This window comes from Babylonia areolata, chromosome 4 (genome assembly GCF_041734735.1).
Source record: "Babylonia areolata isolate BAREFJ2019XMU chromosome 4, ASM4173473v1, whole genome shotgun sequence".
Classification (NCBI taxonomy): domain Eukaryota; kingdom Metazoa; phylum Mollusca; class Gastropoda; order Neogastropoda; family Buccinidae; genus Babylonia; species Babylonia areolata.
Genome location: NC_134879.1, coordinates 14,330,380 through 14,357,879, shown reverse-complemented (window position 1 = coordinate 14,357,879; position 27,500 = coordinate 14,330,380). Strand labels below are relative to the sequence as shown.

The following is a 27,500-nucleotide window of genomic DNA, read 5'->3' as shown; positions in this document are numbered from 1 at the left end:
CACACACACACACACACACACACACACACACACACACACACACACACACACACACACATTGATACATAGATATAAAAAAAGATAGACAGACAGACTGATATATCTATAGAAAGACAGACAGACAGATAGATAGACGTACAGACATACAGGGGCTTCTATACAGTCCCTAGCCTCACGCTCGACCAGTACGTAACTGCAGGGAACGACATCCTCAGATCAGTTGCCAAGTAAAACCTGCATGTCCATCAGCACAGCCCACGGAGGCTTCGACCAAAGATCCTATTTGGGGGCCTACACTCTCCACAGGCTACAAGTGACTAGATCAAGTGCAACAGTGGTGGGTGGTGATGATGGTGGCGGTGGCAGCGCCAATGAAGAATGGATTAGTCCTCTCTCTCTCTCTCTCTCTCTCTCTCTCTCTCTCTCTCTCCTCTCCCACCTACTCACTCACTAAGGTCGGGTCCCGGCTTTGGTACTACCACTGCCGACGGGTGTAATAGCCGAGTGGTTAAAGCGTTTGGACTTTCAATCTGAGGGTCCCGGGTTCGAATCTCGGTGACGGCGCCTGGTGGGTAAAGGGTGGATAATTTTTTTTCTGTCTCCCAGGTTAACATAATGTGCAGACCTGCTAGTGCCTGAACCACCTTTGTGTGGATACGCACGCAGAAGATCAAATACACACGTTAAAGATCATGTAATCCATGTCAGCGTTCGGTGGGTTATGGAAACAAGAACACTGATACCCAGCATGCACGCATCCGAAAGCGGAGTATGGCTGCCCTCATGGTGGGGGGTAAAAATGGTCATACACGTAAAAGCTAAGTGTTACGATACATACGAGTGAACGTAGGAGTTGCAGCCCACGAACGAAGAAGAAGAAGGTACCACTGCCTACGGTCTCTGGTAGTATGGCACATGATGAAGTGCTGCCACATTTCTGCTCACTGGTAGCTGCGCGCATGGTTTGGTCGTGCTGTGGTTTAAAGACAAAAACCGGACTGCGGTTGTGTGTTACCATCGTTCCTGAGTAATTCTCTCTTTCTCTCTTCTCTCTCTCTGTCTCTCTCTCTCTCTCTCTCTCTCTCTCTCTCTCTCTGTCTGATCTTATGATCATGACGGGGTGTGAAGGTGTTATAGAAGTCTGTCTTACAAATGACACGTTCTTTCTCTGTCTGTCTGTCTGTTTCTACCCCCCCCCCCCCCCCCCCCGCCCCCGCCTTTCGCTGTTAAACAAAAACAACAACAAAAAACCCCAAACAAACCATTTTTTTTGTTCATTTCGGGTAAAACGATACCAGGCTTCCTTACACACAACTTGTGCTTCAGTACACAACTTATGCATGACGTCAGTCAAGAACATGGAACGCCGGCTGAACTCAGTCTACGTCATTGTTCTGACCCTACCAGAGGGGGTGTGTGTGGTCAAAGCTGTGATCGGGTTTCCATTATTTGCATTGGCCTTGGCAACACCCGCATTGGGTCCGGCGCGAAGTCAGTTTATGTGCCTGTCCAACGCTTACAGAGAGAGAGAGAGAGAGAGAGAGAGAGAGCCGCACGCAAAGCCGCCCATGGTGCTATTAATATTGTTTTCATTCCGAGTAGCGGCGAAGTCAAGTGGACTTAAACGTTAGCCGGCTCGGAGCGCGGTAGGTTGCTAACTAACTACTGTGCCTGGGAACTAAAAAGTGGCACTCGAGCTGTGACGTCACTACCCAGAAACCACCACCACCACCACCACCACTATCGCATTCACAAGGTCTTCAGTCGCCGGATTAAAGCACTGAGGTTAAGGCTAGGACGAGTCAGATGCACTTTCGATGCATTGCGTTTGTTGTTGGTATTTGTTAATTAAGATGCAGAAAACCCTAATTTCATTGGACATTCACCACCATCTGCGATCTCTTGCTCTGAGGAAGCGTGCTACACATAGAGAAAAAGAAACAGCAGGACGACGGGGGATGACAGTATTATTATTATCAAAGACGTGGAACAAGCTCCCTGATAACCTCCGTCATTCTGATTCGCTCGCATCTTTTAAATCTCGTCTCAAACCTCACCTTTTCCCTCAGCAGTAAATTCAGTTGTGGCAGGTCCACTTCCTTTTCGTTAAGTGTGCTTGACTATGTGTGTATACATATGTATGTGTACATAACTACATGCATGTATATGAATGCGTATTGTGTGTGCGTGTGTTTATGTAAGTTTGTGCCTGCCTATGTGTGCGTATGTGTTAGGGTAGCTGTTAGATACATATGTATGTTAAAATGTATGTATGCAGTGTGTGTGTGCGTGTGCGTGTGTGTGTGTGTGTGTAGTCACATTTTGGTGTGTGTATGTAACATAGACATAATGTTTTATGTTAACAAAAGCGTTTTTGTAAAGCACCTAGAGCAGATTTCTGGATAGTGTGCTATATAAGTATCCAGTATTATCATTATTAATTTCACCATAACTGATGAGTTGAGCTTGTAATAAAAGATGCTCAAGGAATTAGACATTTATGATTTGGAAACCAGGCAGCTATCATTTAAAAAAAATTTTTTTATTGAAGTCTTTTTGAAGGACAAAATATACCTTAGATAATGGAGCTAAATGACTTTTTTCCCCCCCGTTTTCTACTTCGATCATAACTTTAGATAATCAGACATGAGGTCTTGTGTACAATTCACAAACTTGGCATCATAAGAGATGATGGTACAAAGTCAAGAATACGCATAAAACTTGAAGGCTTTTTTGGTGAGGGGTTAGTGGTGGGTGGGTAGATGTTTGTTTTGAGTTTGTTGTTTGTTTCTCAAAAATAGTTGTTAACACACGCGCGAACACACACACACACACACACACACACACACACACACACACGCACACCACCACCACCACCACCACCGCCACACCACACCACACCACACCACACACCGGGCACACACGCTTGATTATTTATCATAACTCCAGTTTACAGTTCATGAGATGTAGTGAACAAAATTACTTGTTTTCCAAAGATGACCAAATTGGCGTATGGGAAAGTTCTTTTTTTCCTTATATGACGCCACTGCGCCAGTCACATAAGCTGTTTAACTCGGGGGACATGGAGGAGAGGGTATGTAAGGGGCGCAGTCGTCCTGAATGTAATATAGTCATTCGGATGAGACGATAAACCGAGGTCCCGTGTGCAGCATGCACTTAGCGCACGTAAAAGAACGCACGGCAACAAAAGGGTTGTTCCTGGCAAAATTCTGTAGAAAAATCCACTTCGACAGGAAAACAAAATAAAACTCACGCAGGAAAAAAAAAAAAAAAAAAAGGGTGGCGCTGTAGTGTAGCGACGCGCTCTCCCTGGGGAGAGCAGCCCGAATTTCACACAGAGAAATCTGTTGTGATAAAAAGGAATACAAATATATCGGAGTTCCTTTCAGACTTGCTATGGAAGAAAACAAACAAACAACAAACAAACAACAACAACAAACAAACAAAACAACAACAACAATATATATATATATATAGGACAGGTGCAAAAGGCAAGCGACCTTCTATACCGTTGCCGGCACAGCCCTTTGGTTGAGTATTAGTGGTAAGGTAACGGTGGTGGTAACAACAGCATTGGTCTGGTAGTTGCAGAGTTGGTGGTGATATGGATAGGGGGCCGGGGGTTGGGGTGTGTGTGTGGGGGGGGGGGGTGAAATGTGAGTGGTAGTGGTGGTGGTGGTGGTGCAGTAGTGTGTTGTGGTGCGGTAGTGGTGGCTAGGGGTGGGGGTGGGGGGGGGGGGGAGTATAGTATAGGAGCCCGACTGACGATGTTTTACGCTCGATCGGTGATGGCAGCGTTCAGTTCACTTGCGGGAAAGGCAAGGCGACATCAAACACCCACCCCCCCCCCCCCGCGCCCTGCCCCCCGACCTCCGCCCCCTCCCCCGCTCCCCCACACCTTTAATCCTCTTGTTCTCTCTGCCTGCCTGCCCGCCCGTTGTTTTTGCCGTATATTACATGACACCTGTATAGTGCAAGAGCTAGAGGAGAAGGATGTATATGGTGGTAGTAGGGTCAGGGTCATAGGATGATTATAGGAAGCGCTAACACTCCACTGACTCGTGTGGTTGGCGTGACCTCGTCTCTCTAGTTGTTCTTTCTTGTTTGTTCATTTCCAGTTGAAAAAAAAAAACACCGAGGAAACCATGTGTGTGTTCTGTATTGTCCATGTGTTCTGTGTGGCTTGTTCAAGACTAAAGCGGCGGAGGCGATGCCAGTCTTGAATAAAAGCTTATCTGTGTTTGCACATTTCTTCTCTTTTTGCTGCTGTGTGCACATGTCAGATGATCGGTATAAGGACAGGCCCGGCGCTTCCTTTTTTTTTGAGGAAGTGTCTGGGTTTGTTCCAATGTACCTTTTTATTTACCTGTGTGCTAGCTGAATCGGTAGCGGAAGCAGCACTGACTTGAAGTTGTGTACTTTGTGAATGGAGAGAGTTACAACTCTTTACTATTTGTTCTTTCTTACTTACTTTCTTTTCTTTCGTTCTTTCTTTCTTTCTTTTTCCTGGTCCTTTCTTGACTTTGTCTTGTCTTCCCCCCCCCCCGTCCGCCCACGCCCCCAACCCCCTTCTCTTTCTTTCTTTCCTTCCCAGTTTCTCCAGTTGCTGTCATTTATGAGGATTTATGTCATTCATTTTATATAGCTGTTTTATAATTCAGTATAATTATTGTTACCAGTACCAGTCTCGACAGCATCTTGACTGATCTTTTGCAGCCATTAAAAGCTGATTTCATGATAGATAATGGCAACTCAGACAGAGACGCTGGGAGAGAGAGAGACGGAGAGAGGGAGAGAGAGAGAGAGAGCATGGACACACAAAGAGAGAGATCATAGACACGCAAATTACCGATGAACGAATGAATGGAAAATAGAATGACTCGAACAAACTTCAGCTACCCTTTCAACCCCTCCCCCTCCCCCACCCCCTCATAATGATGATACAAAGTATGTCACTCATTTACTATCATCTTCAGTATATTATACTGAGCAGTGGAAGTGTGTGACCGTTAATTAAAACTGTAACAAATAATTATGATATGGATACCGTGAAGTGATGGCCGAGAGGTAACGCGTCCGCACGGGAAGCGAGAGAATCTGAGCGCGCTGGTTCGAATCACGGCTCAGTCGCCGGTATTTTCTTCCCCTCCACTAGACCTTGAGTGGTGGTCTGGACTCTAAGTCATTCGGATGAGACGATAAACCGAGGTCCCGTGTGCAGCATGCACTTAGCGCACTGTGACAGAGTGAGTTTCGAATGCCTGTGGCCAGAGGAAGAACGAAATTTTTGTTTGTACATTTCGAGTACCTGTATGAATGTGAAAATGTTTTGCACGTGGTAAGTGTGGGTGAATCGTGAGCTGTGCATGTTCGTGTGTGCGTATATGTATGTGCTGTAGTGTCAGTCTGAATGCATCAGAGCTCGGGTGATGTGATGTGGTCTGTGTGCCTTGAATGTTCCGAACATCAGGTGGGAAAATTTATTTTATTGTTTATTCGAAATGTAACTAATGATTGAATAGTTTGTGAATATAGTAGTTTTTGCTGTTAGTTTTGAAATGTTTACTTTTTGATAAATCAATACTTTTTTTGTGTATTTGTGTAATTTATAAGACGTGACTCATGAATGAATATTGTATTGTTAATTGGAAAATTGTATGAATGCATGAGTTGTGTGAAAGAATAACAAATATAATAAAATAAAATAAGGGAACAGTAAATGAAGGGGGAACATTGAAAATTAGCTAGGAATAATTCAAATGGAGTGCCGAGAGTTAAAAACTGGAAAAAGTGTTGTCGGGGCTCCATGTGACTGGCCACGGAGTGGAGGGACCTTGAACTGAAATGTTCACTGAGGAGGTGCCCGAGTTTTCCCACGAGTGAGTGGACACTACTGTGAGTAGGCTGTTGTCCGGCCTAGGACTGAGGCGATCCTGGGACTGGATCATCAGGTTTTTGCAAAGAAATTTTGACTTGTGATAGTCAAAGACATTTGTTCCTGTGTTTCTTAACAAATTTTTTTTTTCAGGATGAAGAGAGTGTGAATGACAGATTTTTTTTTTCTTGGTTTTAATAATTATAATTGGCTCAGGGAAAAATTCCTTGTGTCTGTTTTTTTGTTTGTTTACTGAGAGAGTGAGAGACTGAAGACTGAAAGCTGAACTCGCAAAAATATTTCTTACATTATCTGTTTGTCTCCTCGCCCACTTAGTAACACGCACGTAAAAGAACCTACGGCAACAAAAGAGTTGTTCCTGGCAAAATTCTGTAGAAAAATCCACTTCGATAGGAAAGACAAATATAACTGCACGCAGGAAAAAAATACAAAAAACAAACAAAACAAAAAAAAAAAAAAAAAAAAGAAAAAAGGTGGCGCTCTTGTGCAGCGACGAGCTCTCCCTGGGGAGAGCAGCCCGAATTTCACACAGAGAAATCTGTTGTGATAAAAAGAAATACAAAATACAACAAATAAAAATCGCCTTTCTTTTCTCGATCCCCCCTTGATTGATATCGATCCTGAATGTTTACCCTGTTAGAAGTTCTCCACCCCCACCCCCCACCCACCTCCTCTCTCTCTGTCTCTGTCTCTCTCTGTCTCTGTCTCTCTCTGTCTCTTGCACCTCTACACTCTACACCTCGTTCTCTCGTACTGCTGTACAATAGACCGACTTATTCACGCATAGAATCTGATCCCTCCTCCCCCATCCCCCACCCCCACCCCACCACTCGAAAACCAGGAAAGCCGATTGGTTGAGCGAAGTGTTCCCCGATGCAAGCCTTTCTGAGCTGATCCTTCTTGAGTCGCCGATTAGGATGCGTACGGTAATGCGCTGTTGGTCGTTGGTAATGATATGAGCTGGCCGTGGCTTCTCAGTGTGTGTGGAGGCAAAGCGATGAGATCATGCGTTCGACCTGCTTGTTCATGGTCGATCTGTTAAAACGTGCAAAATATTGTTGAAATCTGTTACTATTACTAAGTACCCACTGGCAGTGGCCTTACTAAAGCAGTCTTACAAGGAATATAGTGCGGGAGGGAAACGGAAGGGAGGACCGGGTAGTGGGCTAGAGGATGGGAGGTTGGGAGGAGGGTGAGGTGGGGGGCAGAAAATACGGAGGACTGTCATCATTGCAGTATGGACAGGAAAAAAAAATAATTTGCAGAGACCCTGGCTTTTACACACACAACAGACCGACCTGGAGGAGTCTGGTGAGCAGTTCTTTTGTGCGGGCGCCCTAAACTGATCGAGTGTGACTCGTCATAGAGTTATTGATGAGGAGGAGGAAGTCTGTCTGTATGCCATGGTTGTTTTGGGATCTATTAAAAACATGATACATACAACGAGAACTAACTTCAGTGTTACTCCGTAAATAATTCACTGTACTAAACTAAGAGTTACATGAATAATTTCCCGATCAACTACAACCGCTGCTATTACGGGCCTGCTACTGCTCAAGTTCGTCTGTTGCGGTGTTTAATAATAATAATAAATAATAGTGGTATTTATATAGCGCTGAATCTTGTACAGAGACAAATCAAAGCGCTTTCGCACCAGTCATTCACACGCTGTTCGTAGATCTGGGCCCCCTCTCCCTCCTGGTACCAGTCCCCGTGGCCGGAAGGGGTGCAAAACCTGCCCCTTCGTGGATACTTCCACCACCCTCACGGGTCCCACTGGGAAATTCACAGTCAGGGCGCACTTCGACTGCCAGTCCGAGAACCTAGTGTATATCCTCACTTGCACCCTTTGTGCCAAAAAGTACACTGGTGAAACCTACCGCAGCCTGAACGAGCGCTTCACTGAACACCTGCGCTCCATGCGCCTTGGCTATCGTGACCCAGCGGGCACCCATTTCAACAGCCCCCTTCACTGTTTTGCCCATGCGAGGATCGCTGCTGTCCGGCAGAACCAGTACCGGCGCTTCATGGAGTCCACCGTGATTGCCCGCCTTGGTACCCTCGCCCCAGCTGGACTCAACACCGAAGAGTGATGGCAGCGGTCTTTCAGGCATTCTCTAACCCTTTTCTGATCCTTGCCCTCTTTCTCTTTTCCTCTATTTATCCGCCACCACTCATCCCGTTTTTTGTATATATACTTTATTATTTTATTTTATTTTATTGTATTTATCTATTTATATATTACTCTCTCTCTCTCTCTCTCTCTCTCTCTGTGTGTGTGTGTGTGGTTTGTTTTGTTTTCCTCTGTGTATGTGTGTGTTTGTGCGTGTGTTTTTTGTTTGTTTTTTGTTGTTGGTTTTTTTTTGTGTGTGGTGGTTGTTGTTGTTTTGCTGTTGTTTTAATTTATTTATTTACTTTTGTTTATATTTATTTATTTATCTATTTATTATTTTTTATTTAGTTATTTATTTATTTTTATTTTTTATTTTTTCAGTTATATATATATATATATATATATATATATGTGTGTGTGTGTGTGTGTGTGTGTGTGTGTGTGTGTGTGTGTGTGTGTGTCTATGTATGTATGCATATGTATGTGTATATATATATTTTTTTTTTAAATTATTATTATTTTATTATTTATATATATATTTTTTTTTATTGATTGATTTATTTATTTTAAAAAAAATTATTTTACTTTCTTGTTCATATGTCCCTAACACTCAGTCTCTTCCACCCCCTTCCCCCACTCCTGCCCTCTCACCCCCTGCCCATCTTCCCTCACCCTTCCCTTTCAGAACCCTTACTTTCCCTCATACATTCACACTGACAGTTCTACTCACCCTGCTTTGTGTCCTTTCCTGTGACTTCTCATCACTTTCCTTTCCTGAACGTTACTCTCTCTCCCTCTCTGTCTGTACCTTTCTGTCTGTCACTCACTCATTTCTTTTGCCTGAAGAAGAGCTTGTGGCTCGATACGTCGCTTCTTTTATCCCAAGTAAGTCGACTTTTACCAAGATTTTTTTTAGTCTACCTCCCACAGTCATTCACACGCATGCGTAACTCTAAAACTGGAGAAACTGAAGACAAGAAAGAGGCAGGGAAGGGAGGCTATTTTGTGAAGAAGCGGGTTTTAAGGCCAGACTCGAAAGAGCTGATCGAATGTGGAGACTTGACGAAACGAAAGTGGAAGTTCATTTCTATTGCAAGGTCAAGAGACAGAAAGAACGGCGGCCAACAGTCGAGTGTTTGAATCTGGGTATGCGTAAACAGAGTGGATCCGAAGCCGATCGTGGTGAGCGAGATGGAGTGTAGAGGTGAAGGCAGCCACAGAAATAGGAAGGGGCAGATTTGTGAATACATTTATAACATAGAGTGCTGATCTTCTACTTTATTCTGTGTGAGACAGGGAGCCAGTGGAGATGTTGCAAAAGAGGAGTGATGTGCTCAGATCTTTTCTTTCTGAGGACGAGTCGGGCAGCAGAGTTTTGTATACGCTGAAGGTACTGAATGGATGAAGCAGGCAAACCAGACAATAGAGAGTTACAGTAGTCAAGGCGAGAGAGAATGAGAGAAACGACAAGTCTATAGATGTTGCGTCAATGGACAGATATTTGCGGATGGAACTGATGCGCCGCAATTGACAGTAGCAGTACTGATATGTCTAACTGATAAATTTTTGCACGTACAGTGTGTTGTCAAGGACAACGCCGAGGTTCCAGACTGAACTGGAAAGAGGGATGGATGTACTGCCAAGTTCGATTGTGTCAATTGTGATGGAAGAGATTAAGTTTGATTGTGTCAACTGTGATGGAAGAGAGTTTTTGTTTAGTTCCTATGATCATTACTTCAGTTTTGTCCGCGTTCAATTGTAACTTATTTTAGAGTCATCCAGTTTTGAATGTCCAGGAAACAGTTGGATGTTTCTTGCAAAAGCGACGACAGCCTTTTTGGGGGTATCATTCTTCTGGAGCTGAGTGTCATCAGGATAAGAATGATGACTGACATCATGGCGGTTGATAATTTCAGCGAGAGGAGCAGTGTACAGTGTGAAGAGCACTGGGCGTAAAACAGATCCCATACAGTGAGACTCCATATTCGATTTTAACGGGTTCAGACTGGAAATTATCAACAATGACAGACTGGAATCGATCAGTGAGATCGGATTTGAACCAGTTTAGAACAGTGTCGTTGATACCAGATGTAAAATGAAGACGGGAAAGGATTGAATGGTCTGTCGTGTCCAAGGCGGCTGACAAGTCGAGAAGAGTGAGAAGGGAGATCTGTCCTGAGTCGGATGCTGTAGCAGTAGGTTATTCAGGATGTGGAGGAGAGTGGTTTCGGTACTGTGGTCAGCACGATAGGCAGACTGAAATGGGTGGATGAGATTGTTGAAACAAAGGTGGTTGTTGAGCTGCTTCAGGACAGCTTTTTCAAAGGAGTTTGGACAGGAATGGAAGATTTGAAATTGGTCGATAGTTTTTCAAAATGTTTGCGTCAAGGTTGGATTTCTTCAGAAGAGGCCGGACGATTGCAGTTTTGAAAGTGGATGGAAACGTTCCAGTGAGAAGGGATGAGTTGACAATATTGAGTGTTTATAGTGTGATGCTTGAATATAGGCGAAGGTTTGCATCAAACAGAACGTGTTATAGAAATGGAGCCTGTCCTTTCTATCACTAATGTATTTAAATGGTACTTTGTTTATTTATAAAATTTAGGTATATATACCTATAATCTTTAGAGCCAGATAGAGTGAGGGAGAGAACGCGCGCGCGCTGGTGTGTGTGTGTGTGTGTGTGTGTGTGTGTGTGTGTGTGTGTGTGTGTGTGTAGTGTGAGCCTCGTAGAGAGAGGGAGAGAGGGACGGATGGCCAGGATGGGGGCGTCAGTGCCGGAAACGGGGGTGACTAAAGATGGGGATAAATCGACTAATTACAGCTGAAGGGCAAACTGAGGTAGCCCTGACAGAATTAATTATTCCCTGTATTCAGTCAGAGCCTGCGTGATAGGATTTGTTGGAAAGCAAGTCAGGCCACCGTATGACTGACGATCAGATGCCGTAGCGAGAGCACTTACGTCGTCTGGTCAACGCAGAAATCGGTCAGTAGTGTTACTAATGATCGGCTGCGCTACTATAGTACTGCACGATTGTGCGAAGACCGACATAAAATACAGGCCAGTCACGCAACAGACACGTCACATACATCGCGCGCTGTGGTAACGTTTTGTAGCACTACCATGTTGCTTACATGCGCTGCAGCAACTGAAACATCGCTTTCTCCTCCTCGATCCTCCGATCCCACTATACTGACAATTGATCGGCACGGCGGCTTAACAGTGGATCGATCAGTCAGTTTGTCGATCGATGGCCAGTGCACATAATAATATAGTCAGTGGTAAAGACGGTCAAGCAAGATCGATTGGCTCGAACTAACGTAATGTGCGTAATTGTAACGGCGAAGGCTGTTATATCGATCACTCGATCCACCACTCTCGATCCTATCTGGCAGCGTGGGCTGGCTGTTCAGTTGTTTAAGTTTAGCATTCCACTCCCCATCCCCCCATGCCCCCCCCCCCCCCACCTCCGTCCCCTCCACCCTCCCCTCCCCACAAAGTTTGGTCTGGTAGTCAAAACATTTACGAAGTTCAAAGTGGGGTTGCTTTGATTCGTCCGGGTGGCTGCCGTGTTATATGAGGATGAGTGGCGCGTGGCTCCGCATTTTTCTCGGGAACTCTGGATCGAACTATCTCAGTGGACCGTACGATACGTTACAGGAACCTTTGCAGGTTATCGTCGCAGCTGAACGGGTGATGGGAGCGCATGGCTTTGATTAGTCTATGAATCTATCTATTTTTGTTTTGCAGGCCACTTTCTTGGCTTCTTCGTTCACATCAGTTTCATCTCATCCCATTCCATTTAGTCGTACATTCAGACTATTCATCTATTCCCCTCCCCCCTCCCGTCGCCCCCAGGTTCTTTTATATACATTTTGATTCACATGTTTAGTCATAAGTATAGTCATAAGTATGGTGTTTGAATTTCAGATATGATTCAACTTCGTCAGTGTAATGTTGCAAATGATTGTTGCTTTATTGAATGGAGCAACCCGAAGCGTGTGATACCTTAAGTTAGCTAAACTCCTCCCCGCGTCACCCCCCACCCCAAACACACACAAACAGCGCCAGGTGTAAACGGTCTGTCAAAGCCGCAAGGCAGAAAGCTAAAAACGGGTCACGTGTATTGAGGGCGGGGAAAAGAAGGGAGTTTATATCACGTGAACGTGTCACCGTGGTTATGACCTTTGACACCAACAATAGAGCACCACCGAAAGAAACTAGTTCGCCCATTACCAATGATTCTTTGCGTTTCTGAGAAATGGTGTACGTGTAAAAGATTCACAATATCCACACTAACAGATTTTAAAACGCCCAATAACCTTCTTTGCAAACAGAATATGAGGCTTTTTGTTTTAGAAAGGATTGTTGTGAAGCGCAATAATATGAGATCGTAATATTCAAGATGGCGGATTGGAATGCCGTGCCGTCTTGTTATAGATCAGTGCCTGGCGAAACTAATTTGTGAAAATTATACCCATCTGTGACTTTGCGGGCTTAGTGGGTGTTGGTCACAAGATCATAAATAATTTACTGACTTGTACAGAGGCTTACGGGAGCTGCTGTAATCGTGTTCACTTGGGCGGCTACTGTGTCACTCTTATCATGTAGTCAAGATTTGTGTTCAAGTGGGAATGTGTGCGGGAACTGTGGACGAAGAGCTGAAGACTTATATAAATCTTTATTACCCCAGTGAGGGGGTTGTAATTGTTGGTTTTGGTGCTCATAAAGACAGTCACATTGGAGGGTGAACAGGGCCGAACGCAAAGGTGGGTGATAAAGATAAATGAAAATTGAAAACGTCTTTGTCGAGAGTCGAGAGCAAGGTATCGATATAGTCTGCACTATGCGAATGTCTTCGATCGCGTTGTCATGTTTGTGAAGTGAACATAAAATTTAATATTTTTACTGATGAACAGAATTTAGATTTAATTTGTACAAGCCAAACAGTATAGTACTTGCCAATTATGTCGTACGTGTGTGTGTGTGTGTGTGTGTGTGTGTGTGTGTGTGTGTGTTGTTAATACGATACGAAACAAACTTGATATATTCACTTACATTTCTTCTCTTAAACACACACACACACACACACACACACACACACACACACACACACACACACATATATTGTGCCCATCACATTGCCTTTAAATAATTTATTACAGTGACAGACAGACAGGTCAAAATGTATGACACAAAGCAGACATACAAATAATGCATAGTAGGTTATTTGTTTATTTTGTAAATATATACAAAATGTGTCATTGTCAGCACAAGCTCGAGTGTCAGATAATTTTAAAAATTCATACCTTATTATAGTCATTGACTGCAAACACTGACTTCTGGGTTGATTTTCTACTCATACAACTCACCAACTGTTTTTTGTTTTTTAATTTATTAAATATTTGCTTTCACAAAAAGGAGAGAAGATGTATGCTAGTACAGCCCGCCTCCCACTCCCCCCCTGACCCCCCTCCCCATCCTCCACCCCCCATCCTCCACCCCCACACCTTGCCACACACACACCCTGCCACACACACACCCGCATAGTTTACAGTAAATTTTCAGAACACACCGAAACTGTGACAACAACCTCAGACCCGAATGACGTTATTGTTGCAGCCCCAGAAAGGAACCACCTCCAGCACATCCCCCAGTCCCCAACGCTAACGGTGGAGTAGCAGCAGCGCCCACAGGTGGGGGAACCGGTGCTGGGGTGGGAGGGGAGCGGGTGGACAGGATGGAGAAGTATGAAAAGATCGGCAAGATAGGGGAGGGCTCATATGGCGTGGTGTTCAAGTGCCGGAACAAAGAGACCACACAGCTTGTGGCCATCAAGAAGTTTGTGGAGTCTGAGGACGACCCACTCATCAAGAAGATTGCCATGCGGGAAGTGCGCATGTTGAAGGTAAGTTATCCAGAGTGTATCTTTAAATTGTAATAATGATAATGATGATAATGATAATGATTAGAATGATAAACAGATAATATAATGATAACAACAACAACAACAGCAACAATAATAATAATAATAATAATCATAATGATAATAATGATGATGATGATGATGATATTAATGATAATGACAATAATCAGTGATTGAAAATGATAATAAAAATGATAATAATGGGTCCTTATAATAATGTGCTCTGCTACATTTTGTGTTTAGTGTTGGGCCAGGGCCCTAGCGTGCTAACAGTTAACATCAATAAGAGAAGGAAAAAAAAAAGTGAAACAAGGCCACACAGGGCCGGCACTGTAATCAAGACTTAAATTTTTCACTAATTTGGTGGTTTCTGTTGCTTTCTGAGTTTTTTTTTTTTCTGTTTTGTATTTTTTGTTGTAATTGTTGTCTTCTTTCCGTTGTATGAATTCTCCTACCTTTCCGTCTCCAGCTCCATTTGCAGGTGTTTTCATGGAAATTGTCTTTCACTTTGTCTGTCTCGGTGTCTTTCTGTCTCTACTTTTGGTTTGATTTAGAGCTCTTTTTTTTTGTGTATATGCAAGATTGTTTTTTTTGTTAGCTATGGTTTTCTTTTTCTTTTCCCTTTGTAATGCATGTCTTTGAATTATATGCATTACGTATTTTGAGTGACAACTTCTTTATTATCTTGTGTGTGTGTGTGTGTGTGTGTGTGTGTGTGTGTGGTGTGAAGGCTTCAGATTAAAAAACAACACATTTATAGTTGTGTGTGTGTGTGTGTGTGTGTGTGTGTGTGTATGTGTGTGTGTTGTTGTTGTTAGCTGTTCTTATTGTGAAGGCTTCAGATTAAAAAAACAACAAATTTATAGTTGTGTGTGTGTGTGTGTGTGTGTGTGTGTGTGTGAGTGACTGTGTTGTTGTTGTTGTTAGCTGTTCTTATTGTGAAGGCTTCAGATTTAAAAAACAACACATTTATAGTTGTGTGTGTGTGTGTGTGTGTGTGTGTGTGTGTGTGTGTGTGTGTGTGTGTGTGTGTGTGTGTGTGTGTGTGTTGTTGTTGTTGTTGTTGTTAGCTGTTCTTATTGTGAAGGCTTCAGATTTAAAAAACAACACATTTATAGGTGTAGGTGTGTGTGTGTGTGTGAGTGGCTGTGTCAGTGTGTGGTGTTGTTGTTGTTGTTGTTAGCTGTTCTTATTGTGAAGGCTTCAGATTAAAAAACAACACATATATAGTTGTGTGTGTGTGTGATTGTGTGTGTGTGTGTGTGTGTGTGTGTGCATGTGTGTTGTTGTTGTTAGCTGTTCTTATTGTGAAGGCTTCAGATTTAAAAAACAACAACGCATTTATAGTTGTGTGTGTGTGTGTGTGTGTGTGTGTGTGTTGTTGTTGTTGTTGTTGTTGTTGTTAGCTGTTCTTATTGTGAAGGCTTCAGATTTAAAAAAAACAAACACATTTATAGTTGTTTGTATTTTGTTTTGGTAGAGCTGCCTGGTGTTACCTTCACAGTTGGCTGGGCTCCATTAATTGCATGCATGGTTAATTCTGAATTGTTCCCAATATAATTGCCCTGGAACAAAAGATGGACCTGGTATATGTATCCATTTCGGGCATACACAAGCTACTATTTATATCTGGATTTAGGATTAAAGTTAAAGTGCAAGGGGCATTGTCTGTCACACTCTTCTTAGATATTTTAGATACCTCCTCAGTCAAACTGAGATGGTTTGTGCGGTGTCAAAGAATAAAGACAAGAGGAAACAAATCCCCCTAAACCAAAATTCAGTTGTTTCAAGTCTTTGTAATTAATATTGATAAATAGAGATGCAACGTTTCCATCAAAACAAATTATTAACACTATTGTGACTGGCCTTGCCTCACTCGTATATGTACAGATATATACATGAATGTTTGCCATCAAAAAACCGAAAAAAACCCAAAAAAACCCTGCCTTGCAGGCCTGAGAAGAACCCAGTCATCACCAGATTTGTGTACCTAATGAAGAAAAGATGCTGGGTTTAGCTGTGCTGTTTTAAAGTTTAGTTTGCAAATTATCTTTAGCCAGCATCTTGGAAAATGGGAATAAATATGAACACAAGTGTTGAAACCCCTGTCCGTACCATATTCAGTCAGTTGATTTATGCTCGCAACAACAGTAAAATCTGGCACTGACACAGTTTCTGACCCCTGTCTGTTTCATTACTATTACTGCTGTTTACATTTTCTTGGAGTGAAATAGAGTCATCAGAATCATCCCAGTAAGCAGAATTGTCAAGATCAAGCAGACAAAGAATCTTCTTCAACAAAAGTAGCTTTCAAGACGTTTTTACATGAATTATTTGACCAAATTGCAAGCAAAAAGACATCCATTTTCTGAAACAGAAACAAAATTAACAAGGGACGTTACTGTATTGTCGTCAGAATTGTGTACACTTGAATAAACACAAGTGTTGTACCTTGTACCGCTCATACAAGTTGACTCTTGTAGATCTCAGCAGCGCAGAACGTTGATGGGTTAGGAGTGCGCACGTATTTCATCATGGATATATTAACCCATGTTGCGGATTTGTTTGCTTTGGTTCATTAATATAATGGCTTGGTCTCTGAAATACTTGGCATTACATGTTGATTTGTTTTAAGGTTGTGCAACAAGTTATGGAAAAGAATCACTTAGTGCTGCAGAAGTCTTTTGTTAGGCCAGTCATGAGATGATACGATATTTCAGAGCACTCGGGTATTTTTAGCGGAGGTTCGGACCACCAGCTCAGAAAAATAAAAACGTAAAAACTTGACATATTCACTGCTTGTCTGACCATGGTGTCAATCAGGTGGTTTCAGTACAGTGTTAGGTAAGTCCCCATTTCCCCTTTCTTGGGACGGTAAGTCCTGTGGGTAATATTTACTAAGATACTAAAAACAAATGTAACAAACAGCCCAGCTGGGTGATGAAGAGTCTTTTAAGAGAAATATAACTGGTGTTTAGTTCACTTCTTCTTGCACTGGTGTGATTTTTTTTTTTTCCACAGCAATTGAAGCATCCCAACCTGGTGCGTCTCATAGAAGTGTTCAGACGTAAAAAGCGTCTTCACCTTGTGTTTGACTATGTCGACCACACTCTCCTCAATGAGCTGGACAGATATCCTAGGGGGTAAGTGTACTTTTTCTGTTCTGTTTTGTTTTGGAAAGTAAAGTGTGTGTGTATTTGTGTGTGTGTGTGCTTGTGTCTGTGTGCATGTATGTATATTCTAGTATAGTGTATGTGTGTGTATATTTTGTTAGACAAACATAAGAGTCTTAAAAACTCAGCCTCAAAACTTTTGACTAATGTCATAGATTTCTCTCTCTGTATCTTACTCCTGTCTGCCTTTCTCTGTCTCACACCCAGACACAGACACACACAGACACAGACACACACAGACACAGACACACACACACACACACACACAGACACACACAGACACAGACACACACACACACACACACACACACACACACACAGAGGAAGGGTGGATATTAGGAGTCCATATCAGTATGAAACTTTGTTTCAGGTATGACATACATATGTTGATAAAAACTAAACGAACTTAAACTAAAGAATGCTTGTTGATGAGTAAAATGAAATATGTGTAGAGCTTTGAATGCCTTCTAATAATGTTTGAAGTTGTGTTAGTCAAATCACAATTTTCTCTCTGAAAAATATTCTCAAATGGATGAAATGTTACAGAACATTGGTGTGTAGATCTGTGTAAATGCTAAGGGAAAATAATAATTGACAAACAGCCCAGTACATAAACAGTGACATTCTTTGATTCTTTGCAGACCATTAAAAATTGTATGTGAATGCTAAACAGTTAGTGATTTGTCCACTGTGAAGGATTATTAATCACTCAGACACCCTGTCATGAATTTTTGGTAAAGTAAAAGGACATGACAGATTAAAACCAGTGAGACATTTTGGCATTTTTTCAGGACTGTCCCTTAAGGCCTGTTGATGTTAACCTCTTCGTGTCTGTTCATATCCATTAATTTTTTATGCATGCATATATATTATATTTGTGTATTTATTATTCTTGTAATATATCAGTTGTCATACATACTGGTTGACAAAGATAATCACACCAATCCCATTAACTACCAGCCTCCATCTTCCCTGTTACCCCTAGTTTATTCTTATTAATTTTTCTCTGTCATTATCTCCCCCCCCCCTCCACCCCTTCCCCGTATCTCCCCCTCTGCCCTTCCCTTTTCAAATTCCCATCCACCTACATTTGTCAAGTTCAGCAGGATCAGAAACCTAGTTACCTACAATTTTTTTCTGATGGCATTGTTGAGTTTTGACAGATTTTCGATCTTCTCCGAGTTGGTAGCGCTGTGGGTTCAGACAGGAAGACTGGGATCACAGCTGTTAAATGTCAGCCACTACATTGATCTGTGTGACTGGCTGAGAGTAGAGCTCCAGTTTCTGGGCCAACAATGCAGGGGACTGCCAGATAGTGTGTTTCTCAGGGCTTGTTGATTCCATTATACCAGGAAGTATGTTGCGGGGGGTCGGTGGGGGGGGGGTGGGGGGTGTCGATTACTGCCCTGTCATGGTCCCAGAACAAGGTAGAATTCTATGGCTTTTTCATGATCACATTCATTGGCACTAATCAGTTAAACAGAAAATGAACAAAAAAACCCAAACAAACCCAAAACAAAACAAAACAAAACAAAACAAACAAACAAAAAAAACGGGAAAGAAAAAAAAATCTGTAAATTCCCTGGTCCATCAGAGTACAGGTAGATGGGGCTGCAAACACCACCACAGTCAACCCTGGAACATTCCATTGTATCATATTAAGATTTATCATATAGGTGGTATGAAAGCATTACAAGTGTGAAATGCTTTCTGCCGTTGTTGTGTTTTTGTGCAGACTGATCAATGCCTACGTGTGTGACGTCAACATATACATGTGTGACAGCTGTCTGATTTCTTGACTGCATTTGGATGAACGACTGCTTACTCATGAACCTTTGGGTGATTTTTTTTTTTTCCAGATTACCGGAGCCGATGGTCAAAAGGATAATCTACCAGACATTATTAGCAGTCAATTTCTGTCATCAGTACAATGTGAGTACCACTTTTCTACACTGTTTTCATTTGTGAAGATCAAATGGACAATGTGCAGAACATTAGAAAGAACGAATGAGACAGACAAAACAAAAAAATGTTCTACGTGCCTGCAAATGAATATATATCAACAGCCATCCATCCACTAGTCAGCTATTAAAATGTAACAGACTGTCTTTGTATCAAACCAAAGGACACACACACATGCATGTGCACACACGCTCACACACGCAAGCACACACACACACACACACACACATACACAGGCATGTTCAGACAGACACACACATATGCACACACACACGCACAAGGACTAAAATCATCCACACCAGACAAATGACCAACTGCAGTCAATCGGTGAAAATGCGGTAACAAAACAGACCAATTTCCAGTGATCTTATTGTTTTGTGGAACTTGGTAACACAACAGTAGATCAGGGAAGATAGGGCCCCTTAAGGGTTTTCCCACTCGTACAGTACATAGTTACTCCAACAGACAGAAGCTTAAAATTGGCCCAGCCTTGTTTATTGATGTCTCAGAACTGGCAGCCTTAGTATTTGGCATCTGATCATTTCGCTTGGAGATTAGGGTCGTGGCAGCAGAGCATTCAGTGAGTGCCAGGAGTTGTTCATTGAGCCGGCCACTCCTTGCCCATTATAGAAACAATGGTGCAAGGAGCGTTGCTTTTCGTTTTTGAGGGTGTATGTTTCACTTCTGTGTGTGTGTGTGTGTGTGTGTGTGTGCGCGCGTTTGTGTGCATGTGTGTGCGTAACTGAGTGTCTCTGTGTGTGAGTATGGGTGTGTGTGTGTGTGGACTAAGTGGTCAGCGAGGCCCTCTAAGCACCATAATTTGATTTGATTTGATTTTGGTGTGGTGTGTGCATTTGTGCTCTGTTGCTGTGTTTCTTGTCACCATAAATCATCATCAGTATTTTTTTTTTTTGAAAAATGATATTTATTGTTTTCATTGTGTTTGTGCATGTTTGATCTTGGGGGTAATGGGTTATTGTGAAATTGGTGTGTTTGTGTGTGTATGTGCTTGTGTAAGCTTTGAGGTATGCACATACATACAGTTGTGTACATGTGTATGCAATAAAAGTGTGTGTAAGTCAAAGTAAGTTGTATACACCAGTTGATATATATATATGTATATATATATGGAGAGAGATAGATATAGATATGTATAAGTTATTTAGTTTTGTTTTGTTTTAGTTTATTTGTTAAATATGTTTTTGAAACAAGTGTATCAAGTATTTAAGTTAACAGGAGTAACACTGAGTAGGACTGACTTTAATAAGGATATATCAAGGGAAGTATAAAGATATTGGTGAATTTCAAAACAGTTTGTCTTATGACCTATACATTTTTTTTTTACCTATGCAAAGAAAGTTCTCTTGTTTTCAAACTCAATTTTAAAACCCATGCATTGTTGATTCCGCACAGTCAGTAATGAAAATAGGATGGCATTCTTTGCTAGGAAGTTTCAGCGAGTGTAAACTGCAAAAAAAGATTGACAGCAATCACAACAGCAGGCTGTGTCGGAAACAGTGTTGACATTGTGTATAATAAAAGGGAGAAAGTAAACGAACAGTTTCGTGAAGCTGATGTTTTTGGACATTTCACTGAGTGGTGAGGAAGCTTTAGCAGTGGTACGGAGATAGGTTGGGGTTTTTTTGGCAGCATGGAGAGGCAGTGGCAGAAGTGTTTCTCTATGCTTGCATGTAGGCAGTAGTTGCTGGGTCAATATTGAGTCGGGCCATTAGGAGTGCAGCTGTACATTAGACAGTGTTGATGTTGGAGGGCTCTCAGTCCCTCAGTGCAAAAAAAAAAAAAAAGCCCATGGATTAACTCTTTCACGCCTAAACTTATCACCTGAGTGCCTTGCGGCATGGCCTTGGCTGTACAGACGCAGGGAAAATGGAAAAAGGGTGAAGAGTGTGGCAGGAGTTAATAAGCTCTTGAGTGTTTAGTGGTAGGGGACGGTAATGTTTGTGGTCTCATACCTGTGGTTTTTGTGGGTGTCCAGCAACAAAAACATTAGCACTGTGAGTTACCACACAAAGGACTTTGACAGCCGGCCATTCTGTCCGTTTGGTCTCTTGTGGAAATTTTCTGTATTCCTGATAAGCTTTCTGGGTCAAACACCTCTGAATTATTATTATTTTTCTTTCATGTCTGAATTGGACCACAATAAATTAGTAATATTGCCTCCAGTTAAAGCTTGCTGAAGTATATTTTCTCATAATATTGTAGTAGAATTTTTATTTAAGGAAGTTTTTTTTTTTTTTTTTTTTTTTTGTAATGAATATGAATGCAATTATAGAGATTCACTATAAGAATTACAGATATATTGGCCTGTGCTTTTGAGCTTCAAGTGGTAAGATTTCCAGCTCGGCAGAAATGACTAGAGACACATACATGTATGCAGTTCTGAATTGCTAAATTTTAAAGAAATGGGTGGGTGAGGGTGGGGTGTGGTAGGTGGGGGGTGGTTGAAGAAAAATAACTGTTTCCTTCACTGTCTAGACCTGCTTCCCTGTTGTGTGTGTGTGTGTGTGACTAAAGAGCTTTCTGCACCCCATATTTCTAACCCCCCACCCCCCCACACCTCCCCCCAATAAAAAAAACTGTTCCTTTTTGTCATCCCTTTTTCTTTTTTTTTTTTTGGGGGGGGGGGGGGGGGGGGGGGTGTGGGGTGGGGGGGATATTCCTGTCTACCTTACTTTGTTTTGTAGTTCTTGTCAAGGTATACTTTCTGTTTTCTCTTCTCTTTTTTCTCTCCATTTGCCTCCCCCCCCCCACCCCCCCTCCTTTTTTTTTTTTTAATAGATTATTTCCTTATTTCCTTCTGTAATTTTTTTTTTTTAAATTGCTTCCACAGAATGCATGCTGCCTGGTAAATGGATACTTTTGTGAGCTAGATACAACTGACAAACGTTAAGGTGTATTATATGTTGATATTTTACTCCCAGATAAAATTACCAGACTGATTTTACAATAGTCGGTGATCAAATTTTTCTTTCTTCTGAGCCTTGGCTGTGGCTGTCAGCAAAGGGATTAGAAATGTCTTTGCAGATTATTCAGCCATTGGGTAGTTACTTTATTGTTCAAAGCAGTTCGTTTTGGATGCTAGGTAAATGGATGTGTTGGATAGAAGCCCTGGTTACTGTATTGAAGCAGTTTGTTTTGGATGCTGGGTAAATGGATGTGTTGGATAGAAGCCCTAGTTACTTTATTGAAGCAGTTTGTTTTGGATGCTGGGTAAATGGATGTGTTGGATAGAAGCCCTAGTTACTTTATTGAAGCAGTTTGTTTTGGATGCTGGGTAAATGGATGTGTTGGATAGAAGCCCTAGTTACTTTATTGAAGCAGTTCGTTTTGGATGCTAGGTAAATGGATGTGTTGGATAGAAGCCCTAGTTACTTTATTGAAGCAGTTTGTTTTGGATGCTAGGTAAATGGATGTGTTGGATAGAAGCCCTAGTTACTTTATTGAAGCAGTTTGTTTTGGATGCTGGGTAAATGGATATGTTGGATAGAAACCCTAGTTACTTTATTGTTCAAAGCAGTTTGTTTTGGATGCTGGGTAAATGGATGTGTTGGATAGAAGCCCTAGTTACTTTATTGAAGCAGTTTGTTTTGGGTGCTGGGTAAATGGATGTGTTGGATAGAAGCCCTAGTTACTTTATTGAAGCAGTTTGTTTTGGATGCTGGGTAAATGGATGTGTTGGATAGAAACTCTAGTTTACTTTATTGTTCAAAGCAGTTTGTTTTGGATGCTGGGTAAATGGATGTGTTGGATAGAAGCCCTAGTTACTTTATTGTTCAAAGCAGTTTGTTTTGGATGCTGGGTAAATGGATGTGTTGGATAGAAGCCCTAGTTACTTTATTGAAGCAGTTTGTTTTGGATGCTAGGTAAATGGATGTGTTGGATAGAAGCCTGTCTTTTTTTTTTTTAGAGACAGAATATAGGCTGAATGATTTTGAGTTCTGTCCCATTTAGAGGAAAGACTGTATTGGTGTGTGGTTTTATGTTCTGTCCCACTAAACTTGTGGATGATCTTGTGCCTTTAATAAACCACATTTCCCAGGTGAGGATACTGTGCCATAATCTGTGAACTGACAAAGTTCAGTATAAGTGGTTTGATGATGTTGGAGTAACCAAATCAGCAGATACCTGGCCTGCATTTGTCAAGCTACTGTCTAAACATCCTGTTGATGTCTCTTTGATCTGTCATGTGTGTATAAACTTGAGAGACAATTTCTTTTGTAACTTTTTTTTTATCAGGTTGTAGTGTGTCTGTTGTCATCTTTTCTGTCCTGCTGTTATAGCGTCATGCTGTTATAAACGCTTTGTTATCAGAGTTTCTGCAGATAAATGGCCTTTTTGTGTGTGTGTGTGTGTGTGTGTGTGTGTGTGTGTGTGTGTTTCTGTGCATGTGTAAAAACGAGCATAAACATGTTTTTGCAAACGTATGCAGCATTTTAATTTTTATCAGTCATGCACCTCCAGCATGCACACACTTTTGCAAAACAAATGCAGCATTTTATCCTACATGCACTTTTGTGCGAGTGTGTTCATGCACCCTTGCATGTGGCAAATGTATGTGCACACACACACACACACACACACACACACACACACACATACACACATGCATGCATGCATGCCAAACAGGCTTTTATATATATTTTTTTTTTCATTGTTAGTAAGATTGAATTTTTAGACTTCTTTTTCAGATTTTACTTCTCAGCCTCATACTCACTCCATAAAATAAAAAGGCTGGTGAATGCAAATATTGTTTTGAGTTATCTGTGTCTGTGGCCTCAAGATAAATGAGCTGCAGTGCTGTGAAAGAAACAAAGAGATTAAAACCTGTTTGGTTTACTGGCAGCGTCAAGAATGTCAGCCTTTATGATTTATCTTCTTGTTGGTGATCTTTTGATGGCTGGGATTATCTCGTTGTTGACCATAACTTTCACAGGTGTATGTGTGTGGAGTGAGTTCAAAAATAAATATTGAAATATTGTATGGGAGAAAGATAAATCTTCCAGGTGCAGGTGCAAAGGAGGGCCCTTGTGTATTAATAGTAAAACCTGAGACTTAAGTTTTCGCTGTGGTTTTTTTATTTCACAGTTCTCTTAACCCCTTCTTCACTGCAACATGCCTGTCACATCACTCCAGGACCAGCTCAACATGAGACCACTGCAGTAAAAATAAAAACAGAGTGGCTCACTAAAACAGCTGTAACTGACTTCTTTTTTTTAACTCATTCTCCTCCAGATACAAGTTAACTCTGCCATGATTACTTCCCTGTGAACCAGGTACGAGTATCCTCGTATCAACACATTATTCTAATTTCAGTTATTCTTGCTTGGTGCAGTTGGCATTCGAAAGTGACCATTTACGGATTCCGGAAAGATGAAAACAAAGCTTTGTTCGATTGATTAAATCCACAGTTCTCCATTGATTTTCACTCTGCTTTTTAGTGCAGTGCTTTCATGTAGTGGTGCTCCAAGGGAGGTATGCAGTTGTGGGGTAGAACTAGTTAAAACAAAATGTCACCAAACGTTTAGGAAAGGTTTGAAATTGAATTCCACTTTCTTCAGTGAAACTGCCTCTAGTTTCTTCATCATTGCTGTCATAATTCATTAACAGCTCGGCCACCTCTTCTGCAATCAGCCTTGTTCTTTTCTATTAGCAAAAAAACCTTTGTGAAAATCTATTTAGAGAATTGCAGATTTGACCAGTCAAGCAAAGCTTCATTTGACCTTTTCCAGAACCTGTCAGCAGTTCAGTTTAGAAACCCAACTATACCAAACAAGAATAAACTAAACTAGAATAGTGTGTTGGTACCAGAATACTCGTACCAGGTCGACAGGGGAAGTAATCATGGTGTGAGTTAACTGATACCTGGATAAAATGAGTTAATGGAAGGCATTGGAGCAGCATCACTGGTTTTTGTTGTTTTGTTTTCTGCACTTTGATTTGTTCTGCGTACAAGATATATATATATATATATATATGTATATATATATATATATATATATATATATATATATATGTATGTGGAGTGATGGCCTAGAGGTAACACGTCCGCCTAAGCAGCGAGAGAATCTGAGTGTGCTGGTTCCAATCATGGCTCAGCCGCCGATATTTTCTCCCGCTCCACTAGACCTTGAGCGGTGGTCTGGACGCTAGTCATTTGGATAAGACGATAGACCGAGGTCCTGTGTGCAGCATGCACTTAGCGCATGTAAAGGAACCCACAGCAACAAAAGGGTTCTTCCTGGCAAAATTCTGTCGAAAAATCCACTTTGATAGGAAAAACAAATAAAACTGCATCCAGGAAAAAAAACCAAAAAAATGGGTGGCGCTGTAGTATAGTAATGCACTCTCCCTGGGGAGAGCAGCCTGAATTTCACACAGAGAAATCTGTTGTGGTAAAATGAAATACAAATACAAAGGTGTAGATATCTTTGTTGTTGGTGTTATTGTTATTATTATTATTAAATATATTTGTTTTGTATTGGATGTTCACAGACCATCCACCGAGATGTCAAACCAGAGAACATCCTCATCACACGGCAAGGCCAGGTCAAACTGTGTGACTTTGGATTTGCCAGAATACTGAGTAAGTGGGCCTGCTTTGGTGTCGTCTGCATCGATGTGTACCTGTAGTGTATATGTGTGTGGGTGTGTTGTCGTTGTTTTAGTTGTGTACATGTTTCTAGAATGTCTGCATGAGCTAGTGTACTTATGCATGGGTGTGTGTGTGTGTGTGTGTGTGTGTGTGTGTGTGTGTGTGTGATTAAAAGTGTGTATGTCTGAGAGAGAGAGGGAGAGATTAAGTGTACTTGTGTCTGATTTCTGTGTGTGTGTGTGTGTGTGTGTGTGTGTGTGTGTGTTTGTGCTCCTACTTGTGGTGTGTTTGCTTTTGAAGAGATGGGTCTGTCAAAATATTCATGTGTGTGTGCACAAACTGTTGATTTCCTTCTGTCATCAACTGGAGTGTGGTTTTTTCATTGCGGTGGTCAGGAGTGTATGACAAAGGAGACACTTAGAGGCGTCAAGTGGTGTCAAGTGCAAAGATGTTTTGTTTTCCAAGCGTAAATAAAAATGGCGGTGAAGTGGTGTACTAATGGTATTTTGAGAGTGAGGGACATGTAGCAGCATTCACAGATCTGAGGTCGACATTCCATGGATAAAAGTGCACTGAACTGAAGTTTGCGGTGGTCTGTCAAAAGTGCTGTGTGTCGTGGACACACTCGTGTAATGGACGCTCACACCGACCAGGGACAGACTGCGCGTGGTCAAAATCGTGTCCAGTACTCTGCTCTTACGCTGTTCACACATGGCAAAGTTGTCTTTGGGGTCTTCTTGAACTCTTGACCGTTTAATGCAATGTTACTGAGGCCACAAGAACCAATACATAGACCTTTTATCTTCTTTTCCAGCACGGTCAACATTGTGCATCGCTTTTGCTGTGTAGACTGTTAATTGAATGTGAGCATGGGCATGGAAACTTGTGTAGCATAGTTTGTTGATTTAGGCAGTTCATGAGATCAGCACAGTGATACACGGGCTGTTGCCGAATGACAGCTGAACAATATCTTTCCTCAGTTTCAGATGAAACAAAAGAATTTGACATGTTTACCAGTTTGACATGGTGAGCTTGGGTTGAACAGATCATGTGAGTGTGACTGTGTGTTGATTTGAGGTCATGTACACATGACACAGTTATTGCAAAGTCTTGGGGGAAATGGAAATGCCAGTCTCAACTGAATGATGGAATGTGACATGTTTACCAATTTGACACGGTAAATCTGGGTTGAGCGGACCATGTTAGTGTGAGGGCGTGCTGTTCCAAGGTCCAGTTTTCCCCAGAGAACTGTACCAGGTACTGGAAGTGGGCTGTGGACAGAGTGATATCATCAGATTTATTTTTGTTGTTCAACTTCCAAGGCTGTGCGACTTTTTGTGGGCTGTGAAAGTGAGGGGTCAAAAAGCCAAGGTCATAGGCCTGTTTTAACTGCTTGCGGTGGGTACTCATTAAGCATTGACATAGCAGTTTCTTTGTGTGGGTGTGCGTGTGCGTGCATGCGTGCGTGCGTGTGTGTGTGTGTGTGTGTGCACTCTGTTACTTTGTCCCAAGTTTTTTTTCGCAGTGTTAATGCTGTAATCAATGTATCATTCAAGTTCATGACCCAAACTCTCAGTTGCTACATACATTTATGAAATGTGTTGTCAGAACACCAGCCTTAATTAACCCCTTTTTCACGTAAAGCGTTCTGTGCTGTGTTGATATAAGCTGTATGACCAAATGTAATGCTTTTTCTGTTTTGCTCAGCGTGGCCAAAAAAGTCATCTGCTAGGCAAGAGCGAAGAAGAATTCACTCCCATGATCGTGTTTATGATCCATTTCATGGATGCGTCTT

General features: G+C 41.8%; 1 protein-coding gene across 3 annotated transcripts in view; it reads left to right on the top strand.

Moving 5' to 3' along the window:
• The window catches only part of LOC143280884 (cyclin-dependent kinase-like 1), a 99,939-nt gene that overhangs the window by 56,652 nt on the left and 15,787 nt on the right, over nt 1-27,500 (top strand). For 2 of the 3 annotated variants that reach the window (XM_076585632.1, XM_076585630.1), the window contains exons 2-5: nt 13,654-13,939; nt 16,979-17,100; nt 18,990-19,062; nt 25,606-25,696. In XM_076585632.1, the coding sequence (XP_076441747.1) occupies nt 13,772-13,939; nt 16,979-17,100; nt 18,990-19,062; nt 25,606-25,696 (454 nt within the window). In that variant the 5' untranslated portion in view covers nt 13,654-13,771. Of the gene's footprint in view, nt 1-12,438; nt 12,801-13,653; nt 13,940-16,978; nt 17,101-18,989; nt 19,063-25,605; nt 25,697-27,500 lie in introns of those variants that run through there. The other variant, XM_076585631.1, reaches the window with a different exon arrangement.